The 15,397-nt window shown below is 51.9% G+C and overlaps 1 protein-coding gene and 1 pseudogene across 2 annotated transcripts in view; one reads left to right on the top strand and one right to left on the bottom strand.

Annotated features, from left to right (window-relative positions):
- LOC309808912 (centrosomal protein of 78 kDa-like) overlaps positions 1–15,397 on the top strand; it is an 823,590-nt pseudogene that overhangs the window by 734,724 nt on the left and 73,469 nt on the right. The gene's annotated exons all lie outside the window — the stretch shown is intronic.
- LOC309808090 (BCL-6 corepressor-like) overlaps positions 1–15,397 on the bottom strand; it is a gene marked incomplete at its 5' end in the record, with an annotated part of 30,283 nt that overhangs the window by 7,483 nt on the left and 7,403 nt on the right. The window contains 9 exon segments of the mRNA XM_082628092.1: positions 1,588–1,842; positions 2,070–2,257; positions 2,260–2,321; positions 2,784–3,096; positions 3,099–3,176; positions 3,517–3,762; positions 9,131–9,317; positions 9,789–9,842; positions 10,501–10,984. Of these exon segments, the coding sequence (XP_082484218.1) occupies positions 1,588–1,842; positions 2,070–2,257; positions 2,260–2,321; positions 2,784–3,096; positions 3,099–3,176; positions 3,517–3,762; positions 9,131–9,317; positions 9,789–9,842; positions 10,501–10,984 (1,867 nt within the window).

Below are 15,397 nucleotides of genomic sequence, written 5' to 3'. Positions count from 1 at the left end.
CCCCGCCACCCCCATCTCCAGCATTTGCTGGAAGCGGGAGTCTACTTTCTCAACCCTAACCCAAAAGTTGGGGTTAGGGGTCTCCCCCCCACCTCCAGCGTTTGCTGGAAGCAAGGAGACTATTTTCTCAACCACAGGGGGTCTAGCTCAACACTATGTGCAACATCTGCTCTGTCCTCCTAGGCGCCCGCTCTCAGCTCTTGGGAAACCAACTGGGTGCTCCTTGGACTTCACCTGCAAGTAACTGCGCTAACTACCACAAAGTGCTCTCTAGCTAATGGAGAGGTCTCCAAGAGACGTGTAGATATACACAAGAGCACATTCAACGCACAACAACAACAAAACACCCCCAAACTAAGCATAGCCCTAGTGCTTCCAACTTCCCACCCACAGTCAGGCCTTAGGGCCAAGGCAGGCACACTTCCAAGGGCTCACGGCACTATGGACCGGGGTGGGGGGACACGACGGGAGACGGGGGACAGGGGCACAGAGCTGGCTGAGGGTGTGGGCGCCAGGGCTCCGGGCCAGCCTGGGTCCTGCCACCCCAGTGCTCAGCCACACCTCCACGCTCAGCCTGCTGAACCGCGTTTTACTGTCACCATTCAACTCCCAGAGGGCTGATGCCAGCACAGAAAAATGCCTTTGCCCTGTGGGCTATCACATCACAATTGCTACTGACGAGTATGGTGGGGGAACTGCACAGGGCATGGAGAGGCATCTGTCTCACAGAGGTTTTGAACTGTAAAAAGGGCAATTCCAGTGTGAGCCAGTCTTGCTGAGGAGCGTGGTGGGCTGTGGAGCACTGCTGGATTGCTACCTGTACGGGGATCAGCTAACGCCTCTGAGGCTCAGTTTCCTCATCCGAGAGTGGGCTAGTACTCGTTACTCCCAAGTGAAGATGTTAACAGGGTGAAAGGAGTTACTACAGATCACACGGGCTTAGGCAGATACCAGCTCTCTTTCTGTGTTGCTCTAGCAATAGAGGCTGTCACTGTCATCAGCCGTGCTGGGTTGGGATACAGCAGTGTGGACAGGGAGTTCTGTGCAAGGCTCAACCCCTGCTCCCCGCCCATCAGCCCTCGGCTCCCGTGCCCTCTCAGAAAGAGACTGCTCAGGTCTGCCCTACTCCCACCCCTACTCTACACAGACACGTCCCACCCGCTACCCCACAGGGGCATCACTCTGCCCCAAACAGCACAAGTTAGTAGAGCTAATAACTACTCTCCTTCTTGCTATTCAGAATCCAAAAGGCTCATTAAAATTCCCCTGGTCGCCAAGCCCTGGGTTAGGTCAGATTTTGTATCAGAGATAAGTGAGCCGGACTGGCCGAAGCAGCCTACCTGCCTGAACGGGAACGGAACATCAGAGAGGCCTGCCTTTCTTTTCACACCGCGACTGAACAAGCCACCAAAGAGCCCGCAGTGTGAGTGGGGCCAACGCAAACACCCTGTTGGAACACCCAGCCCAGTCCGCCACGTGGAGGGGGCTGGGCTCTGAGACCCGCCCCCCATCCCCAGCCAGTGTGTCCCCCACCCAAGGAGCAGCAGCCGGCGGATCCTAATCCGGGGCACCCACAAGGATGCTCACCTCGTAGCCAAGCCGGGAGGCCTGCTGTAGGAGGGTCTCGCCTGCGTTCTTATTGACAATAAGTCTCCGCGCTTCCGGTGGCATCGGGCGGGACTGGGTGGTCTCTGGAGGGGAGCTTGAGCATGTCAGCTGCGAGACCTGGGAAGATGGTAACAATTGCTGCAAACGGTCCAAGGGCTTCTGGTCCTGCTTGGCCGGCGAAAGATCATAGTCGGAACTGGGCTCAGGCCGCTCCTGAGTGGAGGAAAGCACTTTTCCTCCTCTCTGTCTGAGGGAGGCGGGGCGCGAGGAAGGGGCTGCATTTTTACTCGCTGGAAACTTCACCGCCACCCAGGAGACAGGTCCCCTAGGAAGGGGCAGTGACATTTTTGGGGGAGGGGTTCAGGAAAAGGAAAGCTTTGTCCCCAGAAGCAGAGAAGTAGGCAGGCGGGATGTGCCTGCACAGGCCCGGGGGGCGGGGGAGAGCCAGGGGCAAGAGGTACCTTGCCATCCGCATTGTCCACGTAGGAGTCCCCTGGCAGCGACAAGCCCCGCCTGGGCTCCTGAGGGATCAAATGCTTGGTTTTGCACGGTCGCTTCGCGTATGGTTTCTCGCTGTTGTCGGTGTATTTCTGCGGCAGGGGCGAAGGCTGCCGATCCATTTCTCCGTCCATGCACAGCACATCTGTCAGGGGGAGAAGCAGCGGGCGTTACACAGTTGTAGCCGGTGAGGAAAGAAAAGCCCATTGTTAGCACTGATCGTTGGAGCAGATTCAGTTTTTAAAAATACGCCAATTATGTTTTCAAAGCACTAATATTTTAATTATCCCACATTCAACCGGCAAATAGGCTAACCCACGAAACGCCAAATGGCAAGTCGCTTCAAAGGGCCGCAAGACAGGGCAGAAGCCAGCCCTTCGTGCGCTCCCGTCCCCACCCATGGGGGGCCTGGGTGCTCGGGACAGGGCGACTGGGGACAGCCTGAGGCTGGAATGAGGGCACTGACAAGCGCCCGGGGTCACCCAAGACTTCCCTTCCTGCCCAGCCGCGGGCTGGGTGATGAGGAGCAGCCCAGGAAGTCGAGCTCCCGCCTCACTGTCCATTCCATAAGGAAGTGTGCAGGCTGAAAGGACCTCATGAAGAAAACTCCCCGCTCGCCACACGCTACTCTTGTCAACTTGGATGGCGCTCAGGTCCCCTCCAGGGCCGCTTCCCACAGAGGGCGGGTGATCCACCCTCCAGGAGCGCCCCCCGCCCCGTGCGTACCTTGTTCATTGTCACTGCATTTAAGGGACTCCTCCAACCAGCTTCTGTTGCTTTTGCCCTCTGCCCTTTTCCTGCCAGGTTTCTCTTCGGAGATACTATTGCCCTGGGGGGTGACCGCAGGCTGGACCGCCTGAGTCACTTCCGTCCTGCCCTGCCGGCCAGGTTTGCTCTCTGCTGCCGACACCTGCTGCTCCCGCCGTTCTCTAAGGTGCAGCAAGCGGCGCTGCTTTCTGGGATGGAGCCCTGTTAATTCAATGCACACCTCAGGTTGGTCAGCTCACTATAATGTGGCTCTTCTAAATGGTTAGAGGAACTGTTTGTCATTTCCCTCTCAGGCCAGTCAGCTAATGGAGAAATAACTACAAATTAATGAAGAAGCCCCCCGGGGCGGGGAACAAACTGTCGTACACATCACTAACAGGAGTGGGGGAGGGGAGGGGTGTGGTCACTGTGTTGGCTGGAACTTGTCACCAAGTCTCGGGAGGGGGCCTATTTGCCTTTGGCCACCTTTGGGCTCCAGCCCTGGCACCTGGCTTTGGGGGGGTGGGGGGTGGGATGCGGGTGGGGGGTGGGGAGGTGTGAGTGGCTCCCCCCAGGGATCCAGGGTGGGACTGGAACTTTCCACTGCTCCGCTCCAGGACTTCCGTAGGGTGCCCTGCGGGCCCGAAGCGAAACCAAGCCCACCTTTGGAGACCCGTCTCGGCTTGGCTTTCAGCAGAGAGTCCTCCGGGAGCACAGTGGTCTCAGTGTGGTTCCTATTGCCAGACACCTTGCGCTTTCTGTTCAGCCTGAGGGTGGGGCTGCGTGACGCGTCCGGGGCCGCCTGGTCGGCGGGGGACTCTCTGGGGGGCTCCGTGTCCATGTCCTCAGGAAGATCACTGTCTTCTGGGGCTTCGAAGGGGTCAGGTTTGCTTCCATCATAACACTCCCCTAGGGGAGGGGAGACAACCCGGAAAGGAGGGAACAAAGGTCACCAGGAGCAGGCAGGACCCCCATGCCCAAGGCAATCTGCTACCAACAGACGCACCCCCCTTTGGAGACCAGGGGCCTCACACGCCGGAAGCACAAAACCCTCAGAAAGACGTCCCAAAGGAAGGACAGCTGAACACAACCAGCAAAGAAAGCAGAAAATGAGGTGCGTAGCCCACTCACAATCCATCCTTCAAGGGTCAAGGTGAGGCATCTACACCATCCCTCTATAGGCATGTGAGATAACTCCCTAACTGCTTAACTCTCCAAGGTGGCTTACTTTTAAAGGGGGGGTGAGTGACCTCACAGTAAGAGCCAACCAATCAGGGCAGAGCTACAAATGACTATGGAAACTGCTGCTAGTTAACAAAAAAGGCTGATGTCATCAAGAGACCAAATAGCCCCCAACTGCCATCTACACAGACATAGCACCCATGTTCACTTGGGTCAGCAGGGACGAGGGTGAAGAAAAAGGGTAGGGAAAGAATGGTGGGAGGCTGGGAAGCTGGGGAGACCAAGGCAAGAGGAGCCTGGCAAAGGGAAAGGAAAGGCTTCCTGGTGCACACACAAGGGTCAAGGGCAATTTCAAAGAACTCAACCAGATTGCTACAAGTCCGTCTGTCCTCTTTCCACACCCGTGGGGGGAAAAGCATTTCACTGCCATCGAGGGGCTGCTCCTATTTCCTGTCTAGGAAGAAGGCCCTCAGTGACACCAGTCACCCACCTGGCACGTCTCCACGCCTTCCTTCCCAGGCAACAAGCATCTAAGGACATTTCAAAGACAAGACTCCAACCCCCTTCATGGGGGTGGGGTGGGGGGATGTGGCGGGCAGGGCTGAACTGCTCACACCCCAGCTCCGCCTGTGTTGCTCCTGCCCCCTCTGCTCAATCTAGCATCCACTTGGGGATTTTCCTCCAATCACCCCAGCCTAACATCACTCCTCACTTTTGCTCTAGCCAAAGAAACAGTTCAACTGCTTTGCTAGTCACATTGTTTCTAACACACAAAGAATTCCATAATGATCACTGTGCTGTTAAAGAGTTCCCCGAAGATGACCCTGTGTCCATCACCGGCCGGGGGTGGGGGTGGGTGTATGAGTTTGGTATTTCGTTAACACCTGAGCTAAGCTCCCACAGCCCGTTTTTCTAGATGAAATGGACACACCCCTCACATGCTGCTCGCATTCCTCCTCCTCTCCCTAGACCACTTCAAGTATCACTCCCACTTCTGCCCAGCCGGCTGGTCCCCTGATCAGCCTCTCTTGGGGGCATTCCCAGCATTTAATGGCAGCCAGTTGTGGGGATGAACCTCACCCTGGCCTGGGCTAGCCTGACCTGTGCTCTCAATGGTGGAACACACTTAGCTTTTCTCCAAGGGTATCCCAAGGTGGGAGAGATCCCCATCTACTCTTGCCGGAATGGTGGAATCACCCCAACCGCGAGGGTCTCCTGTCATGGCAGCAGGAGAAACCCCAAACTCCTGGCCTGTGCTTACGGGTGATGCAGCCCAGGCTACCGCAGGCCCGGTGAAGACGGCGTGCTGCAACTCTCACTCCGGCTGCTCTGTGACCCTCTTAAACACTCGGGCAGGAATGGCGCCGCTTTACAACTCGGCCCCCTTCACTTGTAAAGTGGGAATGTTACTGCTAGCCTCCCTCCAGGGGTGGGCTTCATAATCACGGGCCGGGCTCAGCACAGAGAAAGGCTGGAAAAATCCCTTTAACCAAAAGATGCCAAGACTTTCAGACCAGCCTGAATCTCAGGCCTGAAATGTAGGAAATTTTAAGAGGTGAGCCCTGCTGGTTACACCATTGGACTTCTCGGGTCCAATCTGGTCCAATCAGCCTTCCCTAAAAGCTCCGTGGGAGGGCATCCATGGAGGAATGGAAGGGCTACCTTAAGAACCCCCATGTCCAATTTGAAAGTTTCTTTTTCCAAACTAGGTCCATCCACCCTTCCCCCAACCCCGGAGCCTTTTAGGGCAAAGATCTCAATTCCCCTCAGCTAAGGCCCCCCAAGACCTTACGCTAGTGTGACCTTACCCAGGCCACTAATAACCCTGAAGGACACCCACCCCGACTGCCCAAGATGCCCATGGCCACCAGCTATGGGGTAGAGGCTCCGTGTCACTTGGAGCTTCTCAAAGACTGTTCTAACCACGACCCACAGGAGGATGACCCTTGAGGGCAAAGGAGATGGGGAGATCAATAGATACACGGGGATCCTAACCATCAGGCTTTGCCATCATTGCTACTTTTGGCCCTTCTAAAAGTGGGAAGCCATGTGCCCTTGGTCACCCAGTCTAAGCAAGATGTGAACGTGGTCCCTGCAGCATGGTCCTATGACTCACAGCACCTATATCCCAAATGCATTATGGTTGTACCACAGCATCACCTCACAGAAGCATCACCACAGCAACATTTACAAGTCACTGTGGCAGCAAAGCACCCTCACCACTGTTGAGCCATGCCCAGTGAGGCCTAAACGAGGTGAGAGGGTTCTGAGTCGCTGGAAGGCTCCCCAGGATTAAAATCCCCTTCTCTGTAGCTTAACTATAGCACCTCCAGTCAGGGCTAACCTTGTTCAAAGTTACACCCGCTACAGAAGGAGTGCAGGGGCCTCTGTTCCAAAGTAGTTTACAAACGTGCAGGTGCTCAGCTGGAAGAGAAGTTCCCTGAGCAAAGAAGTTTCATGAAGCCCCTCGACTGAGGCTTCCTCCAGCTCCTGGCCAGGCACTGCCACTGAGCAGGTCCTAGGCCTGTCCCAGCCAAGTGGTTGGCAAGGGAGATGGTTACTCCAAGTTTGAGAAGGAAGGGACCAATGCCTCCTTGCCCCGCCCCATCTTCAAATGCCACTGAGGGTTCCTAGTGATGAACTTCCAAGTCTGAGGAACCTCCCAACTCATTTGGTGAACTTCCAAAATAAAAATTTCACTCAGCCACCCATGTGATCATAAAGAATAAATGAGTATCTCGGCCACTGTGTTTTCAAGTTAATTCCTTTTTTTAAACAAGCCCCTAGCAACAAGATGCACCCGCACCAGGACAACCAAGGCCGCGCAAACAGCACCCACCACCTTAGAAGCTCCTGGGCCCTCCATGGGTAGGGGCTGCCTCAGAAGGGGGAAGGCATCTTGAAGGCGTCCTGGACCCTCTCTGGGACCCCTGCCCGCCCCAAATCCCCGCCCCAGCTCCCATGTGCTCACAGCTCGGCTCTCGGCCACACCGACACCCATGAGAAGGACCTGAGCCCATATCAGCTCAAGACATGATGGCCCAAGAACAAGAAGGCCCATTCATATCCAGCTGAATGGAATGAACACCTGCTGGGCCTTGGACGTGGAGGCCGCGGTAAGAACAGTGGCCCCTTCAGGTGACCTTTCCTGACCAGCTATTTACAAACCCCACGTCTCTACAAGACAGAGGGTGGGTGGGGAACCCACCTCCGTTGCCCCAACCTTTCAAACGGAGCCCCTCACCTTCCCCACCCCTTCTCCTGCCCTCCCATGGTGGCGATTCATGGCTCACTGGGCCATGTCCCGGGTGCTCCAGGAAGAGACCCGTCGGTCGGTCTGAGATTGGAGGCAGGCGGTGGGGGGAGGGGGCTTTCGGAATCATCTGGGGCTCAGGCCCTGCTCCCCATCAGCCACACCGAGTTCTCGTCTCCACGCTCAGCAGGAAAGACTGGGAAGGACGCACACAAACGTCTCTGGGAAGAAGGGCGGGTGAGGCCACTGAGACGTGAAGGGCAGCGGCCACCCTGGGTTTGGCCACGTTGCTGGAGAAAAGGGCGAGAAGACTCGAGGCCGGTTAACTGCCCGCTCCCTTCCTCCAGCCTCCCTCACCGTCCACCCACAACAGGCAGATCCCCTCCTCAGAAAAGTGCAGCCCCGTGAACTTGGCCTTGCCCACTTTTATCACATCTCTCTGAGAAACTTCCCCAAGAGCTGAGTTATGAGGCCACTCGGGAGGGTAAGGGCTGCGTGTCAGCTGTGAGCACAGGCAAGGAGGGAGGCCTGGACCCTCCGTTTTTCATTCCAATCCCGAGGGGGAGGAGGTCGGAATCGTCTACTCCAGGCACATCAAGAGCCCCATCCCTCGGGTAAGGCCGCCACTGACTAGCCCCAGAAATCCCCTTCTACGGGAGCCACGTAGGACAAACCGGTCCCGGTGTGGCTTACCCAGAACCCTGGCCACAGGCCTTTGTCTGACCCCAAAGATGAGCTGGGGGAGGGCAGTGCTCCAAGCAGCAGAGAGAAGCACACGCTGTGGCTGACCACAATTTTCCCAAACTGCATCAGGCACCCACGACCTAAGCGTGCGGGCGAACGCTGACCCTACGACTGGGTCCAAGGGCCTGGGCCTCCCAAACGTGCCCACCACCCCCGACTGTCCTGTCTCAGGAGGATTTCACGCCCACCCTGTCCTCGACGTTCACCTAGGTGCCCTCACTCACCATCACCGGTGAGGTTTCTGGGGTCCGGAGCAGGCTGCAGGCCACAGGCCACAAGCACGCACACTGAAGAAAGCGGGAGAAAGACCTCCACTTGCTGCCAACACATCTCATTAGCCCAGGAAGTCTCGAGGGCAAAGCCCGAAGTCAACCCCAGTGGGGGAGCAGCTGATGGGACCGCAGAGTGTGACTCGAGGCAAACACTAGCTTTCTCTCCAATTTGGCCTCCAAAACAGAATACACCCCGTCTGGTAGGAAGAACGCCCTCGTTGATCCCACGCCCTTGGAGCGTGCTGTCAACTCCTAATGACTGCAAACAAGCCTGCCACAGAAAATAATTATGCTCGTCTTTCTGGTGCCTTCATCAGCCCTCATCTCACTTTAACGAAACCTCTGCCTTTGGAGGGAGAATCCGAGTACTCTCCACTCCCTCCCACAGGAGACTGTCACTCTGGAGGGTCTGGCTCTGGCTGCAAGTGTCATTCCACTGCTACCAAAAACCCGTATCCGTACCTGCTCCAAAACAGAACACATACCTGCTATGCTGGAGGTCTTGCACCGCCATTCCTCTGCTCTACTGTATCAGACTATTACCAACTACAGGACTAGCATTGCTCCGGAAAAAGGAGATGCGTGCCAGGAAACAACATTTCATAGGTGCTTCACTCCTGGATGCCGCAACGCTCAAAAGGACAACCAGCCTTGCTATCCACAGCTGGGAAGGGTGGCCAGAGCAGCCCGTTCTCCGAACAGCCAGCACCCAGACGCTGGGCCGTCGGAAGCGTATTGTTTCCTCTCACCTCCCTCGGCACTGGGAGCGGAACCGCCCCGTTCCCACCGACGTGGTACCACACGCGAGCCGCCTGGGTTCACTTACATCTCTCACTGTCGTTCTGGTCGGCAATGGCCTCCTCCAGGGCGACCGACTTTGGCTTTTTGTCCTGACTTCCTTTCAGCCTTTCCCAGTCAGCGGGGCTGAATTTGCGCACCTCGGAGTCTTTGGTCGTGGGGTGGCCACCTTCTCGCACTTTCATCTCCAACTCGGAGAAGCGCATCACTGCACGCTACAAAGAGAACGGAGATGGTAAAAAGATACACCTTACCACCAAAGCTATTTCACTGCCCTTACCTTAAAGGAAAGTATCTTCAGAGAAAAGTTTGCCCCAAACCAACCACAATTTATGATACAACTGAGATATTTTAAAATTGAACGATAAAAACGTAAGTGTGTCTATGTGTAACTAGTCACACACTCTTTCTTCGTAAAGCCATATGTATGTAGAGATATATGTGGTGTGTATGTATAGCCATACATACACTGTGGCATAGAGACAGACATTCTCTTTCGAAGGTAAATAAAACAAAACAAAAACACAACGCAAAGAAAGCGAAACAAAAACACAACAGAAAAGAAAACAAATGCACAGTGAATAAAGACGACCATGGCCCACAAACTTCCCTTTGTATATTTGGAAATGAAATTTAACTCAAAAGGTTTATGGAAGATTCCAGTAATAAAAATTTGAAGAACTGACCTCACAGTAAGCAGCGGGTAGACATAAAATACTGTCCTCTTGTAATCCTTCCATCTATGTAATTAAAATCAGCACTCAATGGATCATTTAGATAACTTCATCCATTTTTATAAGCATAAACCAATTTTTTTCTTAACATTGCAAAACAATTTGGCTTTATTTGTCTTTTAATTAAAAGTAAAATATCTTAAGGAAATTCCTATACAACATCTATCATTCACTAGCAAGTTAAATACATACTCTATCCCTTTAAGCAAGGTTTGTGTTTTTGTTTTGTTTGTTTGTTTGTTTTTTGGGTGGAAAAAAAATTGCACGAATCTCACAGACATGCGGCCGCTACACACCTCCACCAAGTATCACGTAAGGCATTCTAAGCAGCGCTTTTAGGTATATTTGTTAACGTACAGTAACGGCAGAGAAATCAAAGCGATTGATAGGTAAATGTCATGCAGTCTTTTAGACATCCTTCGCAATAATTAAAACTTCCGTTATCAGCATTTGAGTGGAGTTCGCTTAAAATCTACAGAATAACTTAAAGTATCCACTTACGTCCCCTTACTGGACACATTTCAAACATTTAAATTATCCTAAGCTTCATTAACCAAATCAGCCCGGTGTCCTGCCCTATCATACCCCCGGCCCCCTCCTCTTCACACATTAAAAAAACCTGACAACTGGTCAGGCTCCTGAAATTCGGGTGGGGGGGGCTCACCTGCAATGCCCGCTGGTCCCGGCCGAGCTGACTGGAGTCTGCGTACAGTCCGGTAGCGACACGCTTGAACCGGTCACCCACGTAACCAGCGGAGTTTGCGATTCTCTTTGCCAGCTTAGATGGCTTCGGGTTCAGAACTTTGCCATCGGTTGATCCTGCCTCGTCAGCTCCGTCTTTGGTGTAGGTGGGGGTGACATCCACACTCGGTGGGGCACTGCCCACGCAAAATGGTTTGGGATCCTCTTGGGTTTTCCCGAAAGTGACCGCAGAGCCGTCGCTCCTCAGGGTCAGCTCCAGGAATGGAGTCGAGACCGGCGTCGCCAGGTTCTCCTTGTTGGTTACCGCTGGAACATTCTCCTTGCTTAAGCCGGAAACTGGCTGGCCCGGAGCCTGTTTGAAAGTATAGGCTTCGTGGAAGTCACTGATGCGCCCCAACTCCTCTCTCAGGGCAATGAAATCCCGGTGTGGCTGTAGGGCCACATTTTACTTTTTATTTTTAATATATGTTCACATGTTTCCATAAAGGATCCAAGGTGGCCCATAATGTAAGGACACACAATATTAGCTTTAAAAAAACATGAAAAAAAAAAAAAAGGTAAATCATGATCCTGGAAATGGGTTGCATCCTTTTAAGGGGTGAGAATAACAGAATGAGTGAGCCAAAGATTTGGGAAAGGATCTGACATTTCCAAATGTCCAAATCTTAAAATTGCACCAAGTGGGAATGTAGCTGTGGCAGTATTAACCTGAGAGAGCTCTATGATCGTTGTCTTGACTCATCACTTGCTTGCAAGGTTATAAATGACAGGGTAAGTGAAGGAGGGCAAGTAGACAGATAAGAGTCATTTCCTCATTCTCAAAAGAAGGGGCATCACCTAGGGAAGGGGACTCCAAAATCCTACAGGAATCCTCTGGATATACTAAATTTTCTAGGTGGCAAAAAGTATCTCATTTGACCCTAGCAGCCAGATGGAACTTAGAAAAGTAGTGAAAAGCTACTCAATTGAATGCAAGTCATATGACTAGGAGCATGTCAGTGAAAAGTTCAAGGGAAGATGCTGTGGAAGAGTAGTTCACCTTGTGGTTGAGCGTCCTCAGAACGTGCAATGGGAGGTGCAGCACCTGCTCTGTCTCACAGGGACCCTCCAACCTCTAAACGCATCTTTCCTGGGAAGCCGAATTCATAGAGTCAATTTAAAAAGAAGATAGGGCTTCCCTGGTGGCGCAGTGGTTGAGAGTCCACCTGCCGATGCAGGGGACACGGTTTCGTGCCCCGGTCCGGGAAGATCCCACATGCCGCGGAGCGGCTGGGCCCGTGAGCCACGGCCGCCGAGCCTGCGTGTCCGGAGCCTGTGCTCCGCAATGGGAGAGGCCACAACAGTGAGAGGCCCGCGTACCACAAAAAATTAATTAATTAATTAATTAATTTAAAAAAGATAAAAGTCTCTCATAGAGAAATTTTATCAGAGCCTAGTATTAACAGCTGTAGAGCCACAAGTTTCCCACGATACAGCCTTAGCAGAGGCTGTTAAGGCAGTGACAGAAAATTTGTACCGAGGGAAATAGCAGAAGAGTTTGCCTACAATTCACGAAAAGGATCCCTGCACTTGGCCTGAAGGAAATCAGCAAAATTTGTAACAGCTTGTGTATTTGTATGCGGGATTGAGAATGAATTTCATTTTTTAATTTCTCTGAATTATCACATAAGATTCAGAAGATGCTCTCTCTGCCTAGAAGCCACCCCACTGGGATAACTATGCCTACGGAGTTCCTTTGCCTATGACTCCGACTTGCTAACAGACTGGCAGCCTGGCCCCAGGGCCTGGTCGCTGCTCCCAGTGCAATGGTGGATATGGTGTCAACGCTTGCAAAATCAAAGCCCCTTACATCCTCTCCATGCCTCGGTCCCACCCCCCACCCCACTCACCATTGATGTTCAGGAAGGGGAAGGTGTCCTGGATGGGAACGTGGTGCTGTGACTGGTCCAGCTCATCTTCCTCATCTTCTTCATCCACATCATTATCTTTCTCATCCCAAGGAGCAGATCCAGTGGATCCTACCCGAGAAACACACACACACACACACAAAGGTCAAAAGTGAGGCGCTCACGTTGCACTGTCATCCCTGCAGCTGACCCACTGTTCAAGCTAGGCACTGCCAGCACAGAGGTTCCTTGGGTTCAGTGTGCACCCTCAATGCCAAAGAGTGGGAACCAAGGGTGTTCACCCCACTCCCAGCTCCTCCTACGGAGCCCCAGTGCAAGCTCTCATCCCCTCCCCTATCCAGGAGCTGCAGACCCTGCTCCCTTCTCCTAGAAATCTTTTAATTCCTACTCTAAACCCCTTTCTACACATTCGCATCCCTTCTAAGGACCCAAGGAGCACAGCTTCTCTCCTTTATAAGCTTACTGTGAAGACAGACCCTTCCCTCATGGCAGAGCCTCACTAGATTCACTGGAGGTCAAGTCTAAATTATCTGGCTCTTAGTCGGAACTGGCTAAACATTGAGTAAATATAGGGATCAGGTGGTATTCTCCTAGGAAAAATACCATACAAATTAAATGATCACTTACCCATCATTTATAAAGAGAACTTAATAGCCTTCATGATGTCATGGCAATTGATTCTTAGAACAGCCTTTGAAATACGCAGGAAAGATGAGAACCCAGATTTTATAGTGGAAAAAGCTGAGGCTCAAAACGTTGAATGACTTGTTTCAATGTCCCACAAGTAGTGAAATGGAAAGACCGAGGTTTATAACTCAGACCTTCTAAGTTTTAAGCCCTCCTTCTTCTAAACTACCTGGCCTCTCTTCTCAGTGTTGAGTCCCAAGAGAAGTTATTTTTTATAGAACTCAATACCCCCTCTTCTTTCTAATGCTTTACTGTTCCACTGGGTGGGCAGGAAGACTGTGCTGAGTTTATATCTTTTGTTCTCTGGGTTCTTTCTAGGGACAGCATTTCTTGCTTTATTTACCAGTCTTCAACTTTGTAAGCGAGGCGACTTTCAAGTCGACTATCGCTTTAAGGGTCCAGCCCAGAACCTGGCACACTGTCCACCTTCTCCCCAGCAGCTGGGGCCTCACCTGGGTTAATGATAGAGCCCTGGGGCTGGGGGATGTCACACACTTGATATATCTTCACTGGGTTCATGGGCACCTCCTTGGTGCCGTCGTACATCAGGTTGAATTCCCTGCTCTTGTTGACGCACAGCGGAGCTGGGCCTTCCATTTAGCTGGGTCGGGGTCGTCCACCCCTTCCTGGTACTTCCCCTGTCTCCACAGCCCAGGCCTGAGGCATAGGAAACTGCAGTGAGTGCCTGCTTGTTGCCCAGAAACACTGGAAAGTGTGCCCGCCCTCCCTCGTACAGACACAGATACACACAGCCCTGCCTGACCGCCCCATCACCCCAACTCCAATTTACAGAGACTGCAGCAGAAAACACCACGCTGGGGACCAGGCAAGGCAGGGCCCGAGAGAAATTAAACCAAATGCAAATACAGTATTTTAAAAAGAGGAGCCTCATCTCAAGTGCTTGTGCCAGCATCATCTGTCAACACTACAATGGCCTTAATGAAGGGTTGAAAATAAAGAAAAATCTGGAACAAGTATACACCAAAATACTAATGGTAACTTTTGGATAGCAAGATTTCAGGTAATTTTGTTTTGTTTTGTTTGCCTTATTTGTTTTTCACATGAATTGCTTATATAATAAGAAGAGAAAGGGAGGTGGCGTATGATATGAAGAATTTAGGCTTGCAGTTCCCTCTCCCTTCAGTCTTTAATCTGATGCACAAATAACCGTTGAAACCAAGTACCTTTAGGAGTAGCAGCCCACAGGAGGGCAGGAAGCACGCTCTGGGGGTTCAGCTGGCCTCAGTGCGAGGCTGAGGGCCTCAAGTCCTAATAAACTCACACCACCTGCCTTTCCCTGCTTCCTCAAACTCCCACATTGGGAACATTTTGCTGGGAACACCAGGGGCTGGTGGCCTGGGCCAAAACCAGTGGGGCCCCGCCTCTCTGGTTTTCAATTTCCAGGTCTAACAGGCATTTATGTGTCTGTTCACGGGATATCAGCCCTCCCCCACTGTTAACGTATCTCAGATGTCTACACTTTCTTCAGGGCTGTGACGTATGTGCTGGTGCAGAAAAGGGGGAGGTCTTTGGCAGAGGACTCAAGATCAAGAGAACAAGATGGACCGGCCAGACTGCTCCCACTTGATGTTAGGAAGATAAGGTGGCCATGTAGTTAGAATTCTGCAGGGGAACATAGCCTATATAGTCTATGGGTTTGCGGATCCACAACTTTTATTTTTTCAGTAATGCCAACCAACCTCATAAGAGACTGACATATAATCCAGAATGCCAGTCTACTCGTTTTCAATGGGGGATAAAGCTGGTCAGTGACCAGCATGGTTAAGTCCAATAACCTGGACATAACCATGTATGATCTCAACCAGTAACTCCTGTATCTGGTTTCTAATGACAATTCCAAGAACATAAGACCCACTCAACATTTAAATCCAAATTTTCAGATGACTCCAAAGCTAAATGGAAATGATTTGATATTGAACTCTAAATTTGCATTATCTAGACTATCTCTTACCCAGTTGGGTAACCCAGAATCGACAGTAAAAGGCTCCTGCTTTCCCAAAAATCACAGGGCATAAAAATGAAAAGCACTGGAAAGGCAAGACCCCCAGTGAATTTGCAAAGCTGCTTTTGTGTCTTTTTCTTTTTGACCTTGAAGCCAGGAGAAATTCTAAAAATACAAATGTATTAATTTTTAAAACTTGACTTTACTGAATATTGTTCAGATCCCCAAGCCTACAAAAATAATTTTATTTTTTAAAAAATGCTCCCTCTTCAGACTATACTACAAAGCTACAGTAATCAAGA

Source organism: Mesoplodon mirus (assembly GCF_964341445.2).
Source record: "Mesoplodon mirus genome assembly, chromosome: 7".
Lineage (NCBI taxonomy): Eukaryota > Metazoa > Chordata > Mammalia > Artiodactyla > Ziphiidae > Mesoplodon > Mesoplodon mirus.
Note: the sequence above shows the minus strand (reverse complement) of the source record. Positions and strands in the feature narration are given on the sequence as shown.